The 24,944-nt window shown below is 36.1% G+C and overlaps 2 protein-coding genes across 4 annotated transcripts; both read left to right on the top strand.

Moving 5' to 3' along the window:
* The first annotated feature begins 172 nt into the window (after positions 1-172).
* On the top strand, positions 173-3,847 carry LOC130932686 (cytoplasmic tRNA 2-thiolation protein 2). Of its 3 annotated transcripts, none has more exons than XR_009067515.1 (8): positions 173-538; positions 730-1,078; positions 1,227-1,313; positions 1,582-1,703; positions 1,842-1,920; positions 2,219-2,613; positions 2,930-3,040; positions 3,154-3,846. XR_009067515.1 is itself a non-coding variant. In XM_057862080.1 (8 exons), exons 1-7 carry the CDS (start codon positions 243-245, stop codon positions 2,976-2,978), a joined length of 1,377 nt encoding a protein of 458 aa, XP_057718063.1. In that variant the 5' UTR covers positions 173-242; the 3' UTR covers positions 3,154-3,847. The 3 variants fall into 3 exon arrangements, 2 of the variants coding, with proteins under 2 accessions (XP_057718063.1, XP_057718062.1); XM_057862080.1 differs by having other exon boundaries at positions 2,930-2,978; positions 3,154-3,847; XM_057862079.1 differs by having other exon boundaries at positions 2,930-3,846.
* Positions 3,848-5,902: 2,055 nt separating this feature from the next.
* LOC130936044 (tRNA-uridine aminocarboxypropyltransferase A) lies at positions 5,903-7,245 on the top strand. The gene has a single exon (XM_057866013.1). It carries the CDS (start codon positions 5,924-5,926, stop codon positions 6,686-6,688), a length of 765 nt encoding a protein of 254 aa, XP_057721996.1. The 5' UTR covers positions 5,903-5,923; the 3' UTR covers positions 6,689-7,245.
* The last annotated feature ends 17,699 nt before the right edge of the window (positions 7,246-24,944 follow it).

Genomic DNA, 24,944 nt, shown 5'->3' with positions numbered 1-24,944 from the left:
AAAGGCCTAGCCCAGGTGAGGCTCAAGCCAATTTATTTTTTATTTGGGCTGAAAGTGCCAATAATTGTTCTCTCATATTTGGGACTTCCTAAGCCCATTCTCATTTTACAGCCCAATCAAAATAATTTCGAAAGGAAAAAAAATTAGACTAAACTTCTGCAGTAATATTATTCCTAGCGAGAATTGGGGCGGTTCCGAAAAACCCTAAACCCCGGCGACTGAAGAAGCTCGATTCAACGTCAATGGCGTGTAACGGCTCTGGTTGCCAATCCGGTTGCTACAAAGACGAAGAAGAACCGAAGCGTGAGAATCCAGCAGTTCCAACAAAAACCGATTCAGCGAGCAATGGGAACATCTGCGTCAAGTGCAAGCTGAACGACTCTGTTTCGGGTTACGGCGGCATCGACGATGGTCGCTTCTGCGCTGATTGCTTCAGGAGCAACCTGTTTGGGAAGTTCAGATACGCGGTCACCTCGAACGCCATGATCTCTCCCACCGATAAGGTCCTTGTTGCATTCTCAGGTGGCCCTTCTTCAAGGTCAGTTCAATGAAATTTCTTAGTTTGTTTGTATGAATCAGAAAATCTGTGTTTTTACTGTGAACTCTTAGAAGCATGATAGAAGATATATTCGCTTTACTTTGTAAAAGTTCTTTTTAGAAGCTTATCCAAGTTCATACTATGATTGGTCATGTTTATAGATGATGAAAATGTATGCATTTTCTGTTTAGGATAGCTTTGCAGTATGTGCATGATTTGCAAGAGAGGGCACAGAAGAATTTTGATGCCTGTAGAGATAGGTCGTTGCCTGTGTTTGGTGTTGGAGTGGTGTTTATAGATGAGAGTGCTGTTGTGCCGATTCCTTCTGGTGAGATGGATGAGGCGGTTGGATTTGTTTCTTCGGTTGTTTCGTGTTTAGCCCCGCCAAAGAAGGAGTTGCATGTTGTTCCTATTGAGACAATTTACTCGTCCAATTCTAGTGACGGAAAGGACAGGCTGTTAAAGATTCTGAATGCTGTGAGTGATCCCACTGGAAGGGAGGATTTGTTGGTTAATATTCGCATGTTGGCACTTCAAAAGGTTTGATTCTGAACGCCATAATGCCATACACTTATCTCATCTTAGATAGAAGCTTGTGCCTTGTGGATGTATGTGTGTGTGTGTGTGTGTGTGTGTGTGTGTGTGTGTGTATGAAAGCAGCTAATTTAAAATGTTTTACATTATGCAGGTTGCTTCTGAATTTGGTTATAACAGACTTGTTCTAGGATCATGCATTTCAAGAATTGCTTCTCATGTCATTTCAGCCACTGTGAAGGTTTGTTGTGGATTTTGAGTGAGCGAAGGTCGTTAGTCCTGTAGCCCATATATAACCATTAAATGTGAATATCTGTGTCATGCTTCATTCATGAGAATGCCAAATTGACTGGTCCATGCCTAGTTTAAGATTCTTGTCCACATTGTTATGAATAAAATTAATCTTTCAGCTTATACTCTGTTGTAGTTCTTATATATGTTTCTTGTTTCAACCATTCTACATAGAAGATGACCTGATAGAGTGCATCCTTCTGTTCATGTTTTTACAGGGTCAGGGATATTCATTACCTGCAGATATACAGTATGTTGATGCTCGATGGGAAATTCCAGTTGTGCTTCCTCTACGTGATTGTTTCGCTCAAGAGATCAACATGCTTTGCCGCCTTGATGGGTAGAAAATTGTTTCTTTTGTGTCATGTTAAGTGTTGTATCATATATTACTTTACTTTCCGTGTATTCTTTAATGTGCCAGACTCACTGAGTTGTATAATCGATTGAGTACATGTCTTTGATCTGTTTGGCAGGGCAGTCTAAAGACTTTAAAGTTGTCTACAAGTCCAAGCTCTACCATCAATGGCTTGGTCTCATCATTTGTACAATTATTGCAGGTATGATTTGTTGCACCTTGTCCTTACCCTTCTATACAACAGAGACACTTTTGAAGCTGGGTTTTAAAAATAGTAGGTCATATGATCCGTTTAATTAATACCTCAGTTGGAGCCAGTGATTCCCTTTAGACTCCTCTTGTTTTAACATATAAAGTTATCTTAATTGGTATACCCATATACAAATGTGCATACATGGGTATGGGTATGTGTATGTGTATTATTGTAATTGAATTATATGTTAAAGTCTTGTTTACAGTAGCTGTGGCTTTAAGTTTGGAAATGAACTCCATTTTTGCAGGAAGAAAACCCATCTAGAGAGAGCACAATTGTGAGAACAGCTGGGAAACTCATTCCTTTCCAATTTAACAAGATTCCCGAGATCACTGATGGTCATGTTCCCTTGGCAACTCGAAGACGCCAAAAGAGATATAATCTCAAATCGAATGAATCTGTTTCCTCGGAATCTTTCTGTCCTCTCTGCAATAGCCCACTTGATAAGTCTGAGATTGTTAATCGAAGCAACCATGATAATGGTAGCACTGGTGAATTTTTTTATGCTGCTTGCTGTTCTAGTTGTCAGTATCAGATACTTCCAAGAGATTCCACGACAATGGAGCAATTTTATACGGATTTACCCCAATCTATAGTTTCCAGATCAGAGGAAGCAAACAATTGTAACTTGAGTCTGCTAAGGTGAGTGACTGTTTTGATGTCAAGATCAATGGATTGCATTTCAAATTCAGTTATATCTCATGCTTAGCTATAATCACTCAGCCTTCTTTAAAACCCTTACTGTGGTACTGGTCTACTGGGTGCATGTTAAATCAAATTTGAGCTCTTGCTTATTAGGCAAATATTTACTTTCTTCATATTGCAATTCTTTTTACTGTCATGATGGTCTTCGCTGGATTACATGTAGACCTGAAAATTCTACTCATCTTATGCTAGGAACTATCGATCACAATATTCATTGCATCAAAGTTTACATAGCACTATGCTTTCTTTTCAGGGAACAAATACAAGATTGCTTGCTTTCAGATGATGAAGAAGAAACTTAGGTATACTTTCCCGGTTTCCCCACATTGAGGCTCTTAGTTTGAGGGCATGAATTCAAGTTTTGGTAATTGAATATTTGAATTTACGATTTTGAGTAACGTACTACAATTTTTGGCTTATGGCAAGAGAGTTTATCTATGGCATTAAACATCAAAATCTACTGGCCTCCTTCAACAGAAAGTTAAAGTCTTGGATTCATGAAGTGAACAATTCGAAGAGTGACAAAGCTGACCACAGATACTTGTGCCTCATGCGTCACGCGGGGTGTTCAATTTTCCTCATTAAGAATCGCTTTAAAGCTACTTCAAGTGTTAATAAACAGGGTTGGATCATTTTAATTTTCCCCTTATTATTATGTGTGTATATTATTTCATTGAAAAAGTCTAGGGAGCCAATGACTTAAGCGTACAATGTGTACAATGGAGGTTTAAGAAGTATTAGAGATATGACCATTAGTGTTATATTGTCCTGTCAGGTTACGCTTTTGGGATGAGTGGTTTCAGATATGGTATTAGAGTTCTAGATTCGAAAGGTCAAGAGTTCGATCCTTGGTGAACCCCAAAATCAGTTTAATTTTTTATTGAGATGTTTATTATCCTTGGTATCCGGATGGCTATCCTTGGTATCGGATGGTTATTCTAGCTAGTATGGTGATGTTCATTTTATTCATGGACCAAAAATTTAGCTCATTGTACACATTGTACACTTAAGCCATTGGCTCCCTAGCACTACCCTATTTCATTAAATGACATTGTGGTAGTGTACTGTAACTTAAGTTAAAAGATAGGTTGGATCACGACCCAAATAAAGGAAAGTGGAAAAATTATTCTGCAATTTTTTTGTAGCTAGCGATTTCTTCTCCCCATTAACATATTTGACGTTTAGTTAGTGCTATCTTTGATAAAAACTTGTCTGAACTAAGTTCGAGATTTTTGTATGAACATGCACGAAAAACATCTATAATCGGTTATATATAACTAATTCAACTGCCACTAAATATATAAACAACTATGAATCATTAATTACAGAGGATCACTTCCAATTTGGCAATTTCTACCAAAATTTATGCCATTTTGAGTGGTTTAGTGAAGAGGGAAACAATAACGGCTAGTTTTTTATTTTTATCTAAGTTGGAAACTGTTAGTTTTACTACCGATACTTTCATAAATAATAACGACGTAATAATATTGACTAATTTTAAAAGTTACATCACACATGAATAAAATAGACTACATTACGTACGGTAATATATAATAAAAATAAAACATACCACTTAACTCTATGAATACAAGGAACCATTAAGTAAACCACTTATTGATTATTTTTTCACATGCAATCTCATGTAGAGCTCGTCGTCTTTCACTCATTGTAGATGTGTCAGCATTAAGTATTTGCATATCCATTTCTCTTTCCCTTTCTTTAGCTATCCTTTGCATATCCATTTCTCTTTCCCTTTCTCTAGCCATCCTTTCCATTTCCATTTCCATTTCCCTTTTCTTTGCATTTATCTCCATTTCTTTAATATATTTCTGAGTTTGTAAGTCTTGTTCTTTCATTGCCGCTTGAATTTGTAACTCCTTTTCTTTGATTGCCATAATTTTTTTCCTATATTGCCTCTCCTCTTCTTTTTCTTTTTTTCTATTCATTAGTTCCTTTTCTCTAAGGTTGTTAATATCTTTCATGAGAGATAGTTTTTTAACAACCGATAATTCCTTTTCGCTAAGATCTTCACACATTTGTACTTTTCTCTTACCCTTTCTCTTCTTCTTTGATCCTTGTTGGCGAACGGGAGAGTCCACACCGGTTTTCATAACCAACGGTGTTTCTGTATTTGATGATGATGAGTATTGCGAATTTGGACTAGATTGTATCGGAATATGAAGGGACGGATTAGAAGAGCCACCAACACCAAATGAGTCATGTCTCGATGCACTGAATTGAGTTTGAAATGGCAAGGATGTTGGAGTAATATTTTCGATAAAGGGGTTAAATATGGATGAAAATGGAAAATGTAGTGTTTGTGAATTTTGATTATGTGGTTGAAATATAGGGAATTGATTATTATAAGGAGCTTGAAAATTAAAATTAGGAAGATTTTGTGGATTTGGATTTTGAAATGTATTTGATAGGATGAAGTTTTGATTTGGAATCTGAGAGTTTGAAGATTGAGATTGAGTTTGAAATGGCAAGGATGTTGGAGTAACGTTTCCGATAAAAGGGTTAAATATGGATGAAAATGAAAAATGTGGTGTTTGTGAATTTTGATTATGTGGTTGGAATATAGGGAATTGATTATTATAAGGAGCATGAAAATTAAAATTAGGAAGATTTTGTGGATTTGGATTTTGAAATGTATTTGGTAGGATGAAGTTTTGATTTGGAATTTGAGAGTTTGAAGTTTGAGATGGTCGGATATTTAAAATTTGAGAAAAATTTTGTAAATAATTAAAAAAAGAGTTAAATTGGTTTGGATCCATATTTTTGAGCAAAAAATAATTTCAGTAGAACTTTAATTTCATAAACTTTGAAAGAAGATGAAGGAAGAGTAGAAGAAATTGTGAAAATAAAAGTATATGTAAGTAGTATATATAGAATAATAAAAATAACGGCTAGTTTTGCAACGGCTACTTAACGGCTAGTATTGCAACGGCTAGTTTTATAATATAATTAATATTTTAAATTTTATAAATAAAAATAAATAATCCAACCAAAATTTATTTTATAAGGTGTAAAAATTAAATTTATTTTTTTATGTAAACAAATTTAATTAATTATAATTTAATATAAGGATATAAACAATATTTAATATTAATTTAATATATTTATTTCTATTAATTATGATTTAAATAAGGCCCAACTTTTTTACCGTTGGAGTTGGTCTAAGTAGAGTTAAATTTTAGAAGTGTTATGTAAATGATTAGATGAGTTTTGAGAATTTTGACGTGGAATGCACTGCATGGCACCAGAGAAAGAAGACGACGGCACCGCCACGTCGCCGGAACCACAGCCGTCACCTAGCGGCCGCTCCATCTGCTCCTCCTGCCACCGCCCTAATCCGGTATGCCTCTGCCACGTGCTTCCCCCTCACCCCATCGAAATCTCCACACAACTCCTCATCCTCCACCACCCTCACGAGGCGCACCACAAGCTCTCCACAACTCCTCTCCTCATTCGATCCCTTCTCCGCGCCACCGCCGTCACCGGCCGCCGTCTCCGCCCCGGCCTCTCCCCCTTGCTCGACCGATCTCCTCCTCCTTCCGTTATCTACCTCTTTCCGGCAACATCCTCCACTCCGGCCGTCGACATCTCCGACCTGAACGTGCAGGACCTCACGCGAAACGGCGAGAGAGAGCTTGTGTTGATCGCGTTCGACGGCACGTGGAAGCACGCGCGTGAGATGGTGAAGGCGAGCGAGGAGTTCCTCCAATCTAGGTTCGCTGTTAGGGTTTGTTTGGGAGTAGATGAGACCGTGAGTGGCGGAAGCATCTACGATTCGGAGTTAATTCTGAGAAAGGAACCGTTTTCTGGTTGCGTGAGTACCATGGAGGCCGTGGCTAGGGTTTTGAGGGTTCTTGAGCCGAATGGAGTTGAAGTTGAGAGCATGCTGATTGAGATTTTGAGGGAGATGGTGAGGTTGCAGGCTGGGTTCTTGAAGCCGATGAATCCGAGGCCGAAATTGCTGAAGAAGGCTAAGGAAAAAGATGAGATTTGAAAGCTTTAGCGATCTCTTTCGTGGAATTCAACTGGTATATCGAAATTGGTTCGCGACCATCGTTTAAATTGCGGCTGCGATAGCAATGCCATTAGTGCAATCGGGAGAAACTGCCATGATTTAGTGCTCCTGTGTTGCAGAACTGCCATGATTGCTGTTGCTGACTGAAATTATTTGCTTGTAATCAAATGGCTATGGCTCAGTGAGTAAACTTTTCTGTGGCAATGTTTCTGCTTTGTCACTAAGCTGATTATAGATGCCATTTGGTCAGTATCATTTCTTTGTTATGCCAATGCTTTGGTGTACAATTCTTGATAGTTGATGTGAAAAGAAATGGAAAATTGAGCTGGAAACAACAAAGATGCGTGGGAAAATCGAAGTTTGGGATCAATTCATTTTTATTATCATATTCTTCCCATATATCATTCGAATGAGCTGAAATTGGTTTTTCAATATCACGACATTCTACAGTTTGCCGGTTTCTTATGTCCCTTCGAGTTCGAATAAGGACAAAAACACTGAATTTTGTTGATTCAGTTTTCATACATTGACTTCGTTAGTGCATGATTATTGATTAGCAATTTACTTTTACTTGTCTGTTTTTGATGTGCTGATTTAAGCTCGATAACTGTATACAGTAATATGGTTTTGAAGTTTCTAGATTACTCATTGGGATCCAAGTCATCAATCTTTTGACAGAGGTACATAAAAACAGCATATTGAAAATTTGAAAATCTTAATAACAGAAGCTATATTTAAATGGAACAGAAATGCAGAATACATGACAGCAAAAAAGCTTATGCTCTAGTGATTAATGTGCATGTCAACCAGTTTGAGTAATATGGATTATTATTATTATTATGCTAATAAACTAGATATCACATTATTGCAAAAGTCAATCATCTTCCTGATGGTCACTACTGAATGAGTTAAATTGCAATTTGAAGCTGTAAACTTTTTAGAAAGCTGAGTAATTTGGATTTTACCATGTGAACAAATATATTGCTGATCTTGGTAGTGAAATTCAGTAGCCATGGTTGAGTTTACTTATCTTTTATTTTGATAAATCATGAATGTGGTAGTTCATATATCTGTCATCCTGGGAATCTGGGTTTCCACTTTCCGGTACTAAGTTGATGACTTATACAATTTTACAACCATTTGTTATCTCTAATGTGCTCTGCTTTTTGGCACTCTTCAAGAACCCATTAGAGAGAACAAACGGTTGCATCTCTGTATAAGTCAAATAAACTTGGCCTTTGGAATCCCAGATTTGCAGGATCACTAACTTCCAATATGAACTTCCAGCTTCATGATTTTCCAAAACAAGACGAATAAATAGAAGCTTCATGAAGGAGCAGATAAAAGGAGAAGGTTTAAGGATCACTCAGATACTTTATTAGAGAAAGCGACAGTTTCATTGCCATAGTTGGTCGAAGCCGGAGTTCAGATGTGTCTGCCATTTCTTTATTATTATAGAAGCCATGTCAAAAGCTTCAAAATGACATAACAAGATGCAAAAGAACTAAAATATACGCATTGGGGTCACCAGAGGGTGACCTTCACATCCAACCAAAATACCACACTTGGCATTAGCAGCTGAAATATGTTGAAAGTACCCAAATTCCCAAATCCACCCATTCCTAAACTCTTGATGACCTACCTCATAATGAACAAGTGGTAGGTTCATCACTAATAATATGAACATGGATTCAGTTTGACTCATTTGGATCTGCTACTGGTTGGTGTCTGTATGTGTGTGTATTGTTCTGTGCTTTTATAATGGTGTCAAAGCATCCAACATTCTATTTCACAACCCCAATCACAAAGTAAAGTATAATTTGAACAAACCATCGAAGGAAAGGAGCCAAGGAATCCTTCCTGAAAAGTGGTGTTTGAGTCTCAGTTTTTTCAAGTATAATAGGTATTCTTTTTGTTTGCTTGTGTCATAGCATGGTGAAGATTCATTGCCCTAAGATTTAGCATAGTATGTTAAAGATACTTAAAGTTTAAATAGTGGCAATCTTTCAACTATTATAGTCAGGAAGACAGTTCACAGAACAGTATAAATATATGTCAAATAGGCCTGAATCAAAATTGATAAATATAAGTGTTCTTTGCTAGGCCAACAAATGTTTGCTTGAACTTGCAACTGAAATATTTTTAGTATGTCGAGATACCTAAGTATAAAACACTAGGAATTCAATATCTTTTAGGCCTTGAACATTTTAAAATAATTTGAAAATAAACCAGTGATGCTAAACAGAAAGGACCCTTTTTTCTTCATAACAAAATATTAGGGTGACATTATGAAAGAATTACCAGCCAAAGGAGCCCTTATGGCGACAAAGAGGATTCAAACTCACATTCTTTTGGAATATTTCTGAGTCTTTGTCACATGTGTCAACTCTTTTTATCGGACAGACTTAATTATAAATTCTTGTGTAAATTTATAATATTCCCAAGATAATTTGAGTACATATATTCTCAAATTTAGATTATGAAAGTGTTAATTACACATCTGCAGAATTTAGTGTCCCCCACATTTGATCCCAACTTAATTAGTAGAATGATCCTTGCAATTCGGACCTTAATTAGGATATAATTGATTGGCTTATACTTTTAATAACTATATATCCAATAGGTGAAGTTGATTAGCTCTAATTAATGTCTTGCATCTCCACAGTACTTTCTAATACTCTGCCTAATTTTTATTCGGTCATTTTGTTTTTAAGTAACAAATCTGAATATTTGAAACTACCATCCATCAGAAATGAATAATACCTTACAAATAAGGTTATATAAAATTCTAAGGGACATACATATTATTTTATTTGTGTACATTTAATTATTTATGTACATTTATAAGGCCATGATGGGATTAATGGCCTTGATATAATGATAAACCATATTACATGGAAGTACAGTGCTTGTTCCTTCAGTTCTCATACTCTAGACAAATTATTATAACCATCTTCATAAGTACATGATTGTGCATTATGTCCAATATTGAGACTCCAAATATAATTCTTGATGACCAAAATCACAAAGATGAACACTGCAGTAGGGATGCAATAGATTCCAACCAACCCCAAATGCAATGTTAATGTTGCAGTAGCATCAAGTAGAGAGTAATGGTGGCCAGGCTTCAACAATATGATTATGCAGAGTGAATATATGGTGAGAAAACCACATGTTACCAACCCTGCAACTTCATAATTCCCCTCTTGGTGTTTGTGTCCAATTCCCATAATCACAAAGGACATTACCAACATCACCATAACCTCCCCAATAGACTTAAAGAGAAAGTGGTTAAGGTACCTCTCATACACTTTGGTCAAGAAGCTAAAGAACATAAGCAAGATTAGGAACACAAAGTTCCCAATATTTGCAGCCACAAAGAAGATTAAAGGAGCATGAATATGTGTTCTGTAATGCTCAGTTTTCATGTAGAAACCATATGCTAAGAAGAAGCATAATTGGCTTATAAAGTAACATATTATACGCATTGGTGTCACCAGAGGATACACATTTTGTGTTATCCATATCTGGGGTGGTGTTGGTGTTGAAGTAGAAGCATTATTGTTATTATTATTCTCCCACAAATAGTGTAGCACTTGTCTAAAGGAAACAATGTCTATTTCTGATTGGTTTCCACTTTGTGAATTGAGAATTAGATCAATACCTGATGGCATAGTTGAATTGGTAAGTGGATTTTGGGTAATGTTTCCAGGGTCAGGAGGAATGTTTAATGTAGATTCATGCTGCAAAAATTCAGGGTTTGATGGAGGAGTTGCTTCAGATTTTGAGGATGAACTTGACATTTGGAATAATATATATGATATGAGAAAAAGTGATGAGGCAACAGATTGTTGGTGTTATAATAATACTTTCAGATTACTAGCTGAATTGTATTGTATTGTATTGAAATTTTATTTAGGCCTTTTGCTAATTAAGGTTCTTATAATAATTGAGAAGTTTCAATAATGTGTCCCAAGAAAAGCATAACAAGTTAGAGTAGATTAAATAAGTAAACATTCCCTAAAGTTAACTTGAATTTATTGGTAAAGAATTATTGCATGCATGATTCAAAGAAAGTAATCTCTCTTTCTTAAGATATGATTTTTCATAGGAATCTACTAGAAGGAAATTTTACTGTTCCCATCACTGCCAAATTTAAATTTATTGTTAATGAAAATATTTTGATATGAAAATGTCTTTAAGTTAAAATTATAACTAAGATATAAATATGTATTCTAGTAAATAATTTAGTCAAACATATTAAAATATTTAATAATTTTTAATTGGTATTTTTATATGAGATATTTTAGGTGAATATTTATTTTATTTGTAATCATGTTATAAGAAAATTTTACGTAATTATTAATGTGAGATAGTAGTTCTTGATTATTCACTGTAATTTTTTTTTCCTAAATTGATAACTTAGTTTTTTTTAATGATATTCTCAGTCCAATAGGTTAAAGACTAATTCGTCACAAATTGAACTTCATTTAAGAGTTTGTCGCTGCTTAATAAATTACTACATGCACAAGGTAAAATGCAAATCTCCGATACTTATTTAAACAGAACGAAACCATTTGATCAATCAAATGCAATAAAATGACAAAAACAATACAAGAATTTCCTTTTTTGTTGGTTATTGCTTGCTAAGCTAACAAGGACGGAAGGCCCAAACAACAACCACAGAAGAGGCAAATATCAAACTGAAAAAATAAATTAGGTGCCCATTTTAGACCAAAAAAAAAAGTAGTGATCTAGTTTTTGTAAAATATGTCCTAAAATTATCTTTGGAGAATTGAAGCTAATACTTCAAAAATGGTCTTGAATTCACCAACCGGTGACATAAAAGGACTAAGTTGAGCATAACATAACATGTTTTCATAGGCTGAAAATAGAAAAAGGTAAACAAATAATTTAATAGCAACATTCCGCACGAGGCCAGAGAGAAGTTGTGGTATGTAGGGCATGCTTGTTGCAACATATTAAGAAAACAGAAATGCCACAATTCACATGATTTCCTGCTTTATTATTGTGGATTCAAAGCTGCCATACTTGCCACTAGCAAAAATAATCATAATCTAGATATTTGTTAAATGCAATAAATTAATTTTAAAATTGGATTGATTTGAGTGTAATGCAACAAAAATATAAAATAAAGTTAAAAAACATAGTTGTTAGAACCAAACAAATAATCGAACTGATCAGATTACATTATCACTAATTTATTGGTTGAACCAGTTTGTTTTATAGCTTTTGTTTGTGAAACTAAATTATCATACTTGATTTGATGATTTTGGCTACTAACTTTTGAATTAATTAATAATATATTAGTAGACAGTATAAATCATCACTAAAACTTATCATACTTTTAAACCCATATGGATTTGTAGTTGCTCTTTCCAATCCAATAACATCATGATTTCCCTTACTTGCACAATCACTTTTCGCCTTTCCCCTTTTTGCCCTTTGCCCATGCAACCAACCAATAAAATAAATTGAACCTCCCATATAACCCTTTTCTCTTCATTGCTCCATATAACCCTTTATTATATGGTGTTTTCTGTGATGTCTAAAAGTTTAGCATTTAATTGTAAAAAAATTAAATAGTTAATATTTAATTTTAAAATATAAATATTTAAAATTTGTTATAGAAAGTAAAGTTGGCAAAAAATTTATATAATAGGTACATAAAATTGGTTTTATTATAAATTCCAGGTCTCTCAAAAAAATATTTTTTATATATTTTATGAGGGTACGGAGTGTTGAGCGGATAAAGGAGAGTACGAACATAAGTTGAGTATGGCAGAGATGAAGATGTTGAGATGGATGAGTGGTCATACGCGATTGGATAAAATAAGGAACGAATATATAAAAGAGAGAGTTGGAGTAGCACCACCTATTGTGAAAAAGATGGTTGAATCGCGTCTCAGGTAGTTGGGACATATGAGAAGACCAATAGAACACCGAATTAGAAGGGTGGATGAGATGGAAGATGGACAAGGGGCGAAAGGCAGAAGAAGACTTAAGAAGACCATCCATGAGGTGGTCAAACGAGATTTACATATAAACGATCTCTCTGTAGACATGATACATGATAGAGCACAATGATATCATTTAGTTCATGTAGTCCACTCTGTGGAACAAGACTTTGTTATTGTTGTTATTATTATGAGAGTAAAACACTTACAAATTTTATGTTTTAGATATTTATGTACATCTCTAATGAAATATAAACTAATTTCTAGACACTGAAATAGTTAGGTTTACACTCAATTTTCACAATATTAACTAGCAATTGTTAAAGTTTATGTATTTGATTACAACAGCACATTAATAAGAAAGATGATACGGATTATTGAAGTGCAAGTGATAAGTAGTGTGCTATAATTAATATGTTCTTTTTCAATTGACAACAACAACAACAAAATTATTAATCATTTCAATTAAATAATGCTATATTATTAGTGGCAGTTATGTGGACGGTGGAGATCAAAAAGTAGTTAGTCACATTGGCTAGATTGGCGGTGGAAAAAGTAGTGATTAAGTGAACTTGGGACGGCGAAGACGGCAATTTTGGTCACCAAATTTAATCGTTTGCACATAATTTCTTTTTATCATTTTTGTCTAAATAATATGCTTATTACAATTTAAACAACTTTTTTGGAGCAACAAATTTGTGACGGTTCAAACAAGATGCTCTCTGTTGTTCGTACCAATAAACACACTGTTTAGGAAGCTACTCCATTCATGTTTAATTTGGGATGAAATTTTCAGTTAAAATTCAATTTGATTGAATTGAATTTCTTTGTGTCCTCCTTATTATTTGAAGGGGAAAAAAAATACAAATATAAAGCTTTTAGCTTTCAACAAGAAGCTATTGAAGTTGCGAGCAGAAAATAATGGACAATCAACTTTGAAGAGAAAAGCAATGGTTATGTTATTTTCAATTTGTCTCTGAAAAATAAACTCGCTGCACGCCAAAATAAATAAATAATAGTGAACGTATAATGAATTTAATGATGAGTATAAGATAATTTTAAATGTGTATTTAATTATATAATATTATATTAATAAAATAATTATTTTTTATATTAATTATATAAATAATTATTTAAAATAATAAATATAATTATATAATTATATAAAATATTTTATCCTGTTAGTCTATTAAAATTAAATTTGTATTTAATATGTAAAAGCTTTTTCTGAACTCTTATTTTAAATAATAAAAAAATAATTACAAGAAGGATCAAATAATTTTGTAATGGGTTGTCACTATGTAGATTATGACTATATATTTGTGAGGTGGCGTGGGTGACACTCTTTTCTTCATTGCTAATTAACAATTAAATCTCATATGAAATCTCTTCTCATGTGTCTTTATCATATTTATTGTTTAAGGCTTTTTTGTTTGTGCTTAAAAAAATATAAATATTATGTTCACTGTTTTCACCCTTTTTTTTCTCTTTTATTTTTTTTTTACAAAACTTAAATATTAAAAATGAAATAAACTCTTAATTAGTCTCTTTCTGACTTCATATCATAATTTCAATGGTAGCAGATGTGTTAATTAGAGATAACAAAACTCTTCGAAACGCAAAGATCCTTACAGGGACCGTCTCAAATGAAGATTCGACTTTGGAGAATTTTTTTTGCGAGAATGGAGACAAAGGATACAATTTTCCCAAGACAAGCGTGGGGACTCGAGCGAGAATCCCTATTCTGTCTCCGTTAATCTCCGAAATTAATAAATTTATTGAATTATCTTTAATAGTTGAATTATTCTAATTCTCATTTGCATAACCCTTATTCAATTCAAAGATCTCTAACACTGTCCATACTCCATCCAACCTCTCTGCAGCCACCTCCTCGCCACTCTCTCTTTTCGCCGCATTGTCACACCTCATCGTGCCATCATCCTCACTGTGTCGTGCTCTCTATTTGCGGTATTCCTTTTCGTAACTCTGCTGTTGTGTCCATTCTCCTCTCTATTTCCGTGTCTCCCATCTCGTCCATTGCTTTGTCCTCTGGTTCGCCGTTGCGTCTCCCACTGCGTCATTTTGAAAGAAGTCATCAGACTTTTTGTATAAAATCTTACTGTTTTTGTATAAGATGGATACTTACAACTTTATTCATATGAAAATTAATAATTAGTTATAACTATTAGATAAATGGAAAATGAGGTCTCCACAAAAAATGAGCCTCTATAAAAAATAAAGATAAAAAATAATATTCTCTTATACCAAAAAACGAAAATGAAGACAAAAAATAAATCTAAGAGCAAAAATGAAGAGAGAGAGGCATCCCATCTCTATGCTGCTCCGTTGACATCCTAGCTTACCTCAATTTTTCTAAGTAATTAATTTATATATTCGAGTTTTGAAAATTGGAAAATATTATTAGAAGAGAAATTTGAGAGCTGAAGATTTTTTTTAGATCTAACTATCCAATCTAAATAATAGGTCTGAGTTATAAGAGTGATTATGCGTTCAAAAAAAAAATGAAAGACCCACGGTCCCCCAAATACAGAAAAAATCTGATTTTAATGATTTTCTCAACTTTTCATAGGCATATGGTCGGTTTGCAATTTGCAGGTTATTAATTTTTTATGTTATCAACGTTTAAATATAAAAAAATATTTCATGCATATAAAAAAATTAATTATAAAATTAATTATTATGTATTTATATATAATTATATAATTTGACTTAGTTTTTAACATGTGATTCGATTTTTTATTAATAAATTATAACTTAAATATCATAATTTTTTATATTTATTTAAAAATTACGAATTTAAGTCTCACTCCTAACTTAAAAAATAAATACCGTCCCTCATCTGAATGCACGTGTTAGTTTGTATTAAGTTGATCGATTAGTTAAGTCCATGTAAATTTTTATTTCAAAAATAATTTTTAATGTTTTATCCAAATTTATGCTTATCCTTAATATTTAAGAAGACTCTTCAAGAAACAATCCATGAATCTTGTTCCTTTTTCGCCTGATTATCGTTTGAAGATGAAAAAATTTAGTATTTCGATCTCCACATCTAATCCACTTTTCTCTAGATTTTTGGTACCACATTAGCTCTTCTTGGAGGAGGATAGAGTTCAGCTCCTCATGCAAACCTTGCTCTTTAATCCGCTGCTCCGGGTCTTCCCATCTTTCCAGAGACACTTGAATATCATTTAGTTGTCTTTCAAGCTCCCTCTTTTTAATAAACACATTTCCAAAAATCTCTTTATTGAAATTAAGCGCATCCTTTTGGACTTCAAGCAAACTCTTAATAACATCTGGAGCTCCTTTACTCCAAGCTGTATGAACAACATCCCGAAAGAGGGGGTGGGTTAACTAAGCAGCCTGGAATCGAAAAGGATGGTTACCTTTCTTAGCAGTCCCCTCCTTCTTGCATCTAATGAGCAAGGGGCAATGATCAGAATGAAGACGCGCTAACACCTCATTATATGCCTCCGGGAATAAAAGACGCCACTCTTGATTTGGAATCGGAAACAAACTCTTTATTTCAAAAACTTTTCTCTACAAGGGAGGCAGTTAATTTGGATGCCATGGGGGAATTCCCTTGTCCTTCTCTTAGTAGAGAGGCCTGCCAAAAGCTTGTTGAACCAGTAGCTCTCGAAAAGGTGAAAAGAGCTGTGTTTCGGCATGAATTCTTTCAAGGCTCCGGGTCCAGATGGATTTCAAGCTCTCTTTTATAAAGAATTTTGGGAATCTCTTAGCAGTGATGTGTGGGGCTTAGTGAAGAAAGCCTTTGCAGGTGAGAACATCAGTGCGGCTGTGTTTGACACATTCATTGTTCTGATCCCCAAAGTTGAAGCTCCGTCTTACCTGAAAGATTTTCGTCCTATTAATTTATGTAATGTGATTTACAAAATTATTACAAAAGTCCTTGTTAATAGGTTTCGTCCTTTCCTTTCTAAGATCATTGGACCGCTTCAGGGTGGTTTTATTCCAGGGAGAGGAACAACAGAGAATATAATAATTGCGCAAGAAATAATGCATTTCATGAGGAAAACCAAGTTGAAGAAGGGTTCTATGGCATTTAAGATTGATCTTGAAAAAGCCTGTGACAGAGTAGACTGGAGATTCCTTGAAACTTCCTTGATCAAATTTGGTTTTCCTGTGGCTACTATTAATCTTATCATGACTTGTGTGACTTCGTCCTCTTTGTCTATTCTGTGGAATGGTAATAGGCTTCAAAGCTTTAAACCCATGAGGGGGCTGAGACAAGGGGATCCCATGTCCCCTTACCTTTTTGTGCTCTGTATGGAGAATCTTTCTTGTCTTTTATCGCATAAAGTCTCTCAAGGATCCTGGATCCCCGTATCTGTTTCTAGACATGGCCCAAAAATCTCTCACTTGATGTTTGCTGATGATCTCTTATTATTCTGTAAAGCAACAAAAACTCAGGTGACAGAGGTTATGAAGACACTGGATATGTTTACTCAAGCGTCGGGACTGAAGGTGAATATTCATAAATCTAAGGCTCAATGTTCCAAGAATATTTCAGCGAGAAGAAAAGAGGTGCTTTCAGGGATCTCTAGTATCCGATTTTGTCAAGATCTGGGAAGATATTTGGGAGTTAATATTGGTCATGATAGGGCTTCTAGGAAGATGGCGCAGGAGGTCATTGACAAGATACAGAGAAAACTTGCTAGTTGGAAAGGGTGCTTGCTTAACAAGGCAGGCAGACTTTGTCTTGTGAATGCGGTGATGGCTTCTATTTCGGTTTACAATATGCAAGTTTTCCTTCTTCCGAAGTATGCGTGTGACAAGATTGATTATTTGATGCGTCAGTTCTTATGGAAAGGTCAAGCGAATGGGAGAGAATTGCCGTTGGTCAAGTGGGACATTGCTATAACTTCTAAGAAGGTAGGTGGCTTGGGTGTTAGAGATACTCTCTGTGCGAACATGGCTCTACTTGGCAAGTTGGTTTGGGATTGTCTGAATAATAAGAACAAGTTGTGGGTGCAGGTTCTAACTCACAAATACCTCCAGAACTCCAAGGACTTGGGCAGCAGTCATTGTCACAATGCCTCAACTACTTGGAGGAATATTCTAAAGGCTTATGATATCTTAAAAGAAGGATTTCCATGGAATGTGGAAAATATGCAACAATCGATTTGGTATGATGAGTGGAGTCCTCTTGGCAAACTTTGTGAGCTTACGTCTTATGTTCACATATCTGAAACAAATTTTTCTCTTGCTGATTTGTGGAGCAATGGTACTTGGGAGGGGGATAAGCTTGTAACGCCAATTTCTCATGAGGTCAAATAGTTTCTTCACAGTCTTGGGCCTCCTTTAATGCCAGAATCGGAGCCCAGATGGATTTGGTGGCCCGCATCACTAAAAGCCTATAGCTCTCGAGAAGGTTATCGTTGGCTCATGACAAAGAAAGTGAATTCGATCGAAAATAGCAACTGTGGGTGGATTTGGCGCCTTAATTTGCCAGAGAAGATAAAGATGATGATGTGGTTGGGTCTACAAAATGCGCTTCCAACAAATGCCTTCCGGTTCAAGCGTCATTTAACTGATTCGGACAGATGTTCGAGATGCAATGCAGATCTAGAAACAATGGAGCATTGTCTTAGGGATTGTGAGAAATCAAGATGCATTTGGCAAATGTTGGATCCTTTGCTTATTTATTCATTTGAAGGTACTCCCTTGGAATTTTGGATTCGGAAGGTCATGCCGGGCAATGAGGCAATTGTAGGGGCGGGTCTTTGGTGGGTGTGGAGGCATCGTTGCAATGATATTTTCAATAATGGAGATCAGTGGTCAAACTATAAGGTTGTTGCTATGGCTCGGATTACTGCTAATGATTTAAGAAAGTCTGCCAGTACCAAGTGTATAACTTTCAAGGATCGAAGGAGGTGGAAACCTCCAACAGGTGACACTTTTAAAGTTAATTGTAATGCGAGTCTGTTTTCTGATTGGAACCTAGCAGGAATTGGTTGTGTTATTAGAGATTCCAATGGGCGTTGGATTTCGGGTTGTTCTAGTAGCTATCCTCCAGGACCTATCGTCAGATGTGAGCTTTTTGCTGTTTGGAGGGGTTTGATTTTAGCTTGGGATTATGGCTTGAGAGATATTGTGTGCGAAACAGATTCTCTTGACATTTTGCACATTTTAAAAAATCCGGCAAATGGGCTAAATTGTGATGTGGTTGATATTCTTCAGAAGATACAGGAGCTTCTATCAAGACCTTGGGTTGTGGATTTTGAATGGATTACCCGTGATGCTAACGCTGTGGCAGATTGGCTGGCGAGATATGCGATCAAGACCAATCCAACTCATGTTATTTGGTCGGAACCTTGTGATGAGCTTCAGCATCTTATGCTTGTTGATTTAGGATAATCTTTTTTTTTTCTTTGTTTCTTTTTGTTTAGTCACCAAAAAAAAATTTAAGAAGACTCTTGCTTCTCTTTAACCTAAATCGCTACCATCAAGAAAAAAAAATATTTAGTACATATATGACACAACATTGTAAGAAATATTACCACCACAAACACAAAAGAAAACTAGGATAATAACTAATCACCTTCTTAATAAGGACGTGTTATATTAAGATAACAGAATTTAATATATTTTCTTTCTTTAATTTTATATTTATTATTATAATTTTACAGTGAACTAATAATAACTCAAATGATATAATCTCTCTCTACTCACCTAAAAGTAAGGTTGAGTTTGAATCTTCTTATTTATCATAAAAAAAATATTATTATAGCTTTACAGCAAACAATATGCTTAACTTTTATATCTTAAACTTGATACTCTAAAATAACCTATGGAATATACTATTGTGTTGTATATATTCTTTTCACAATATTCTCAATTCGGTCAAAATACTATTTTGGCTCTTTTTAATTAAATATAGGATAAAATATAATTTTTATTTATAATGTTTGCAATTTTTTAAAATATTTTTAATATTTAATTTTATTTAATTTCATTTCTAATATTTTTAAATTATTTAATTATATTCCTAATATTTTTTATTTGAATCAACATTGTTTTTGAAAATTTTTTATTTTATCCCTAAAATTTTATATAGAATTAATGTGTAGGAGTAGTTTTAACATAACTAAAAAATACTAAAGACAACAAAATTGAATAAAACTAAATATTAAATTTTGTATTAAAAAATTATAAATATTAAAGACAAAAAATATACATTATCATTAAATATATTGAACTTGTTTAAGAATGAAATAAGAAAGAAAGAAAGAAAAAATCTTATTAAAAATCTACATGTTATGTGTACTGATTAAATTGAATTTGTCCAATTTTCAGTAATGATCATCAGTATATATTGCACTTCTCTCAACCCTACAAAAATTGCATGCAAATACAACTTCAAAGTTGGCGATCAAAGCATTTGGATGATTCTTTGATCATGTATGAATTTTTTAACTCAATAAATTTATTCTAACTGAATCAACAAGAACTTCTCACCAAATGCAAAACATGCACCATCACTAGCTAAACCTTTTAACTGCAACTTTAAAATGGTTCTTTCTTTTTTCTTTTTCTTTTTTTTTTGGTCTCAAATATAATACTTGGTGTCAATGGAAGAAAGGAACTCTTCTCTTTAAGCCAAAGTGATTTATTTCAAAGTCTTCTCTTAGTTACCTAATGGATGGTAGCTGAATTTGTTGTATATATATACGCTTTCAAATATGATTTGATAAACAATGCTATTTATATATATACTCACTTTTTTAATTAAAAAAAATGGTGAAAATTCAGGTGAAGTTTACTTTACGTGAAATTAATACCTGAGAATCGTTAAATGATTTGACTGATTTGACTAAATTTTCATCCGACAACTCTCAAATATCAACTTCATGTGAAGTCGATTTCAGTTTTCACCAAAAGAAAATATCCAATGCAAATTTTATAGTAAAATAATCATTGATAGTGTTATTTTCATATTCCGCCATTCAATTTTGAGCGGTAAGGTCGCTTAGGATATTAGTATTAAATTTTAATTTTCACAGATTTATGTGTCATTATTAACCAATTTTGTCACTGTTTCAATTTGACATTAAACCTAATAACAAAACAAAGTAATCGTGCAATGAGCAGCCATTAGTCAATAAACACATTAAATTAAATAACTTTATAACTTTATGTGATGTAGTCATTTTATCTTATAATAAAAAGCTACATTATTCTTCAATAAAAAAAAAAGAGATCCCTTTTGATTTTTGTGGTCTAATGGAACATATCTTTCCCCAACTTCGTGGTAGACCCTTTACCTTTTTCTTCTTGTTCTTCTTTTTTCCCCTTTTGTACGAGGACTAGCTAGAATCTCCATCTAGCATACCCTATATAATATATATACACATGAACCCATTTTATAGAGTTCTTTCACCTGAATAAATTCATATAGTTATATTGGATAATTAACGTAAACACTAAATTTTTTATTCACTACATCTTAAGCAATATAAACGTCTATATATCGATGTCTAATAACGGTAAGGTTAGAAAGACAACAAAACAGCTAAAATTTAGGGTAAAAAACCATAATAAGCCAACTGGCTCAGAAAATTACGTAAATACGCCAAAGCAAAAATCGATACAGCAATAAGCCAGATCGTATTTTTATATAATTCGAACCAGGTTGGTTCGAACTCTATTTGTTAGTAAATCGAACCAGGTTGGTTCGAATTATGGTTTTTTTTTTGTTAGTAATTCGAACCAGCCTGGTTCGAATTAGTAATGAAGGTAATTCGAACCAAGGTGGTTCGAATTATAGAGAGAGAATGTCTGCATGTAATTCGAACCAGGCTGGTTCGAATTACACCAATCATAGTTCGAACCAGGCCGGTTCGAACTATGTGTGAGACTGACTGTATATATATGGTTCCAAACGTGAGTTACTCTCATTAGAGGGAGTAGGATGGCTAGTGAGGAGAGTTTTGTTGTTTTGGTGCACCACAGAGGATCTGTTAATAGAAAAACTCGTTCCGGAGTAAAGTTCACGGATAAGAATCCTCTATGTATTGTCATAACATCTACGACGAGTTACGATGACCTTGTTAGCGCTGTACTAATGAAGCTTGGTCTGGAGGGTGCGAAGCGGATAAAGAAGTTTTTCTATCGCATTCCAGTCACGGTGCTACAGAATACGGTGAAGTATGATTGCTTCACGATTAATAATGATGCGGACTTGCAAGTAATGTTTCTCTGTCGGCGGCAGTTTCCGGAGGTGAGGACACCAGAGTTGTTGGCCCGGCTGGTTGATGTTGTATCCAGCTCCGGCGGTTCGAACAGGAATACGAACACTATAGTGAATGCAGCAGGTTCTAGTTCCCGGCCTGCCGTTGCTTCCTCGTCCGTCCCTGTGTACGAACCAGTGGTCCAACATGTCGCCTCCCCATCTTTCGCTGTTGACCTCAATGCCACCGAAGGCGACGAGGTAGTGGAAAGGGAAAATTTGCCGAACGCTTTAGTGGGAGTTGCACCTGTTGGCGTAGGAGACGATTTTTTGGACGATGAAGACGAGGATGACGTCGAGCCGGATATGATTGACGATGATAGCGCTGATGATATTGGAGCGACTGGGCCTGCATTGGAGGTAGGTGGTTCTAGCTCTGGCACACAGCAGTATCCACCACATTTTTCCTCATTGGACTTGGACGCCATGAGACATGAGGGGGTTTTGGGGCACGCTGTTGGATTCGGAGCTAGAGATGCGGAAGGGAGTACTGGTCTGACAGAGTTCCAGGTTGGTCAGCAATTCCAGGATAAAGATGAGGCCCTTTTAAGTGTGAAGACTTACAGCATCCGGCGAGGGGTACAGTACAAGGTGGTGGAGTCCGATCACCGCCGGTATGTGGGCAAGTGTTCCGAGTTTGGGAATGGGTGCACATGGTTGATTCGACTGAGTCTCCGGAAGCGCAAGGGCATCTGGGAGGTCAAACGGTACAATGGACCTCACACTTGCCTGGCCACATCCATCTCTAGTGACCACAGGAGTTTGGATTATCATGTGATTTCGGCTTTCATTATGCCAATGGTTAGGGCCGATGCATCCGTGAGCATCAAGGTGCTCCTGAACGCCACGGCAGCGCACTTTGGTTTTAGGCCGACTTACCGGAGGGTTTGGATGGCGAAGCAGAAATCTATCGCCCTCATATACGGTGACTGGGATGAGTCCTACAACGACCTGCCTAGGTGGGTCTTGGGTGTCCAGCTGACGATGCCTGGGAGTGTTGTGGTCCTGAAGACGAGCCCGGTTCGAGTTGGAGGACAGGTGGACGAATCTCAAGCGTACTTCCACAGACTTTTCTGGACTTTCCCGCCCTGCATCGAGGCTTTCCGTCATTGCAAGCCGCTAATCAGTATTGACGGCACACATTTGTATGGGAAGTATGGGGGAACGTTGCTCATCGCGATTGCACAGGATGGGAACTCCAACATTCTACCTGTGGCATTCACACTAGTAGAGGGTGAGAATGCGGAATCCTGGACATTCTTTCTCTCACACCTTCGACAGCACGTGACCCCGCAGCCCGGTCTGCTGGTTATATCGGACAGGCACAACGGCATCAAGGCTGCGCTTGAGGCCCCTGACGGCGGTTGGCTACCGCCATCTGCGTACCGTGCATTCTGCATACGACACGTAGCGGCTAATTTTGCCCTAACCTTCAAGGGCAAAGACGCTAGGAGGCTACTAGTGAACGCGGCGTATGCGAAGACCGAGGTTGAATTTGATTACTGGTTTGATATCCTGCGATCTGAAGATCCGGCGATGTGTGATTGGGCGAACAGGATTGATTACTCGTTGTGGACTCAGCATCGTGATGAGGGGCGGAGATTCGGTCACATGACGACGAACATCTCCGAGTGTGTGAACTCTATCCTGAAGGGGGTCAGAAATCTCCCTGTAGCATCCCTGGTGAAGGCAACATATTGTAGGCTTGCGGAACTGTTTGTTCGCAAGGGGAGAGAGGCTGAGGCCCAGATGGGAACAGGACAACAATTCAGTCAGCATTTGGTGAAGTGTATTGAGGCCAACATGAAGACGGCCAGGTGCTTCACGGTGACGCTGTATGACCGGGATAACTCCGAGTTCACTGTAGCAGAGACTACTCCGACTGGTTCTTTCTCCTTGGGTACTTACAGAGTATCACTTGCCTCTCGGACATGTGACTGCGGGTACTTCCAGGCTCTTCATTTCCCGTGTCAGCACGCACTTGCGTGCTGTGCATACTCACGGGTCACCTGGACCTCTTACGTTCACAGCGTCTATCAGATTAGCTCGGTCTTCAATGTGTATCGGATGGGATTCACACCTCCCATCCCGGAGGGCTTCTGGCCACCTTACGACGGGCCCACAGTGATTCCAGACCCTGCCATGAGGCGTGCCAGAGAGGGTCGTCCTAGATCCACTAGGATACGGACGAACATGGACGAGGCGGATCCGAATCGGCCAAAGAGGTGCGGCCTATGTCGCCAACCTGGACACACGCGACGTAGTTGCCCACAGGTTGCAGGCTCGTCTCAGACAGGACACCATTAGTATGCATGTTGTTAGTGTTAGCATTATCTACATTAGTGCGCATCTTGCTAGTCTTAGAGTTATTTAGATTATATCCCATGTTGTTAGTGTCAGTATTATTTACATTAGTGCACATGACTTTTAGTTTGATTGTTGCGAGTAGTAATGAATATGGCTTTTTTAATTATGTATTTTTTTTCTTTAAAGTTCAATCATGTATGATCCTGGTTTGTACTTTTTTTGTTATGTTATAGTCTGTTTATCTATGTTTTTTTTTAATTTGTGTTCTGGGACATTCATTTTGTATGATCAATGAATCTTGAAACAGTTTAGCGTTTATTTTCTCTTATTGAACTGTGTCCGGGTTGGCGACATAGGCCGCATCTCTTTGGCTGATTCGGCTATGCCTCGTCCATAGATACACAGCTTAGTCAGTCTCACACATAGTTCGAACCGGCCTGGTTCGAACTATTATTGGTGTAATTCGAACCAGCCTGGTTCGAATTACATGCAGACATTCTCTCTCTATAATTCGAACCACCTTGGTTCGAATTACCTTCATTACTAATTCGAACCAGGCTGGTTCGAATTACTAACAAAAAAAAACCATAATTCGAACCAAGCTGGTTCGATTTACTAACAAATAGAGTTCGAACCAACCTGGTTCGAATTATATAAAAATACGATCTGGCTTATTGCTGTA

This window comes from Arachis stenosperma, chromosome 6 (genome assembly GCF_014773155.1).
Source record: "Arachis stenosperma cultivar V10309 chromosome 6, arast.V10309.gnm1.PFL2, whole genome shotgun sequence".
Classification (NCBI taxonomy): Eukaryota; Viridiplantae; Streptophyta; class Magnoliopsida; order Fabales; family Fabaceae; genus Arachis; species Arachis stenosperma.
Note: the sequence above shows the minus strand (reverse complement) of the source record. Positions and strands in the feature narration are given on the sequence as shown.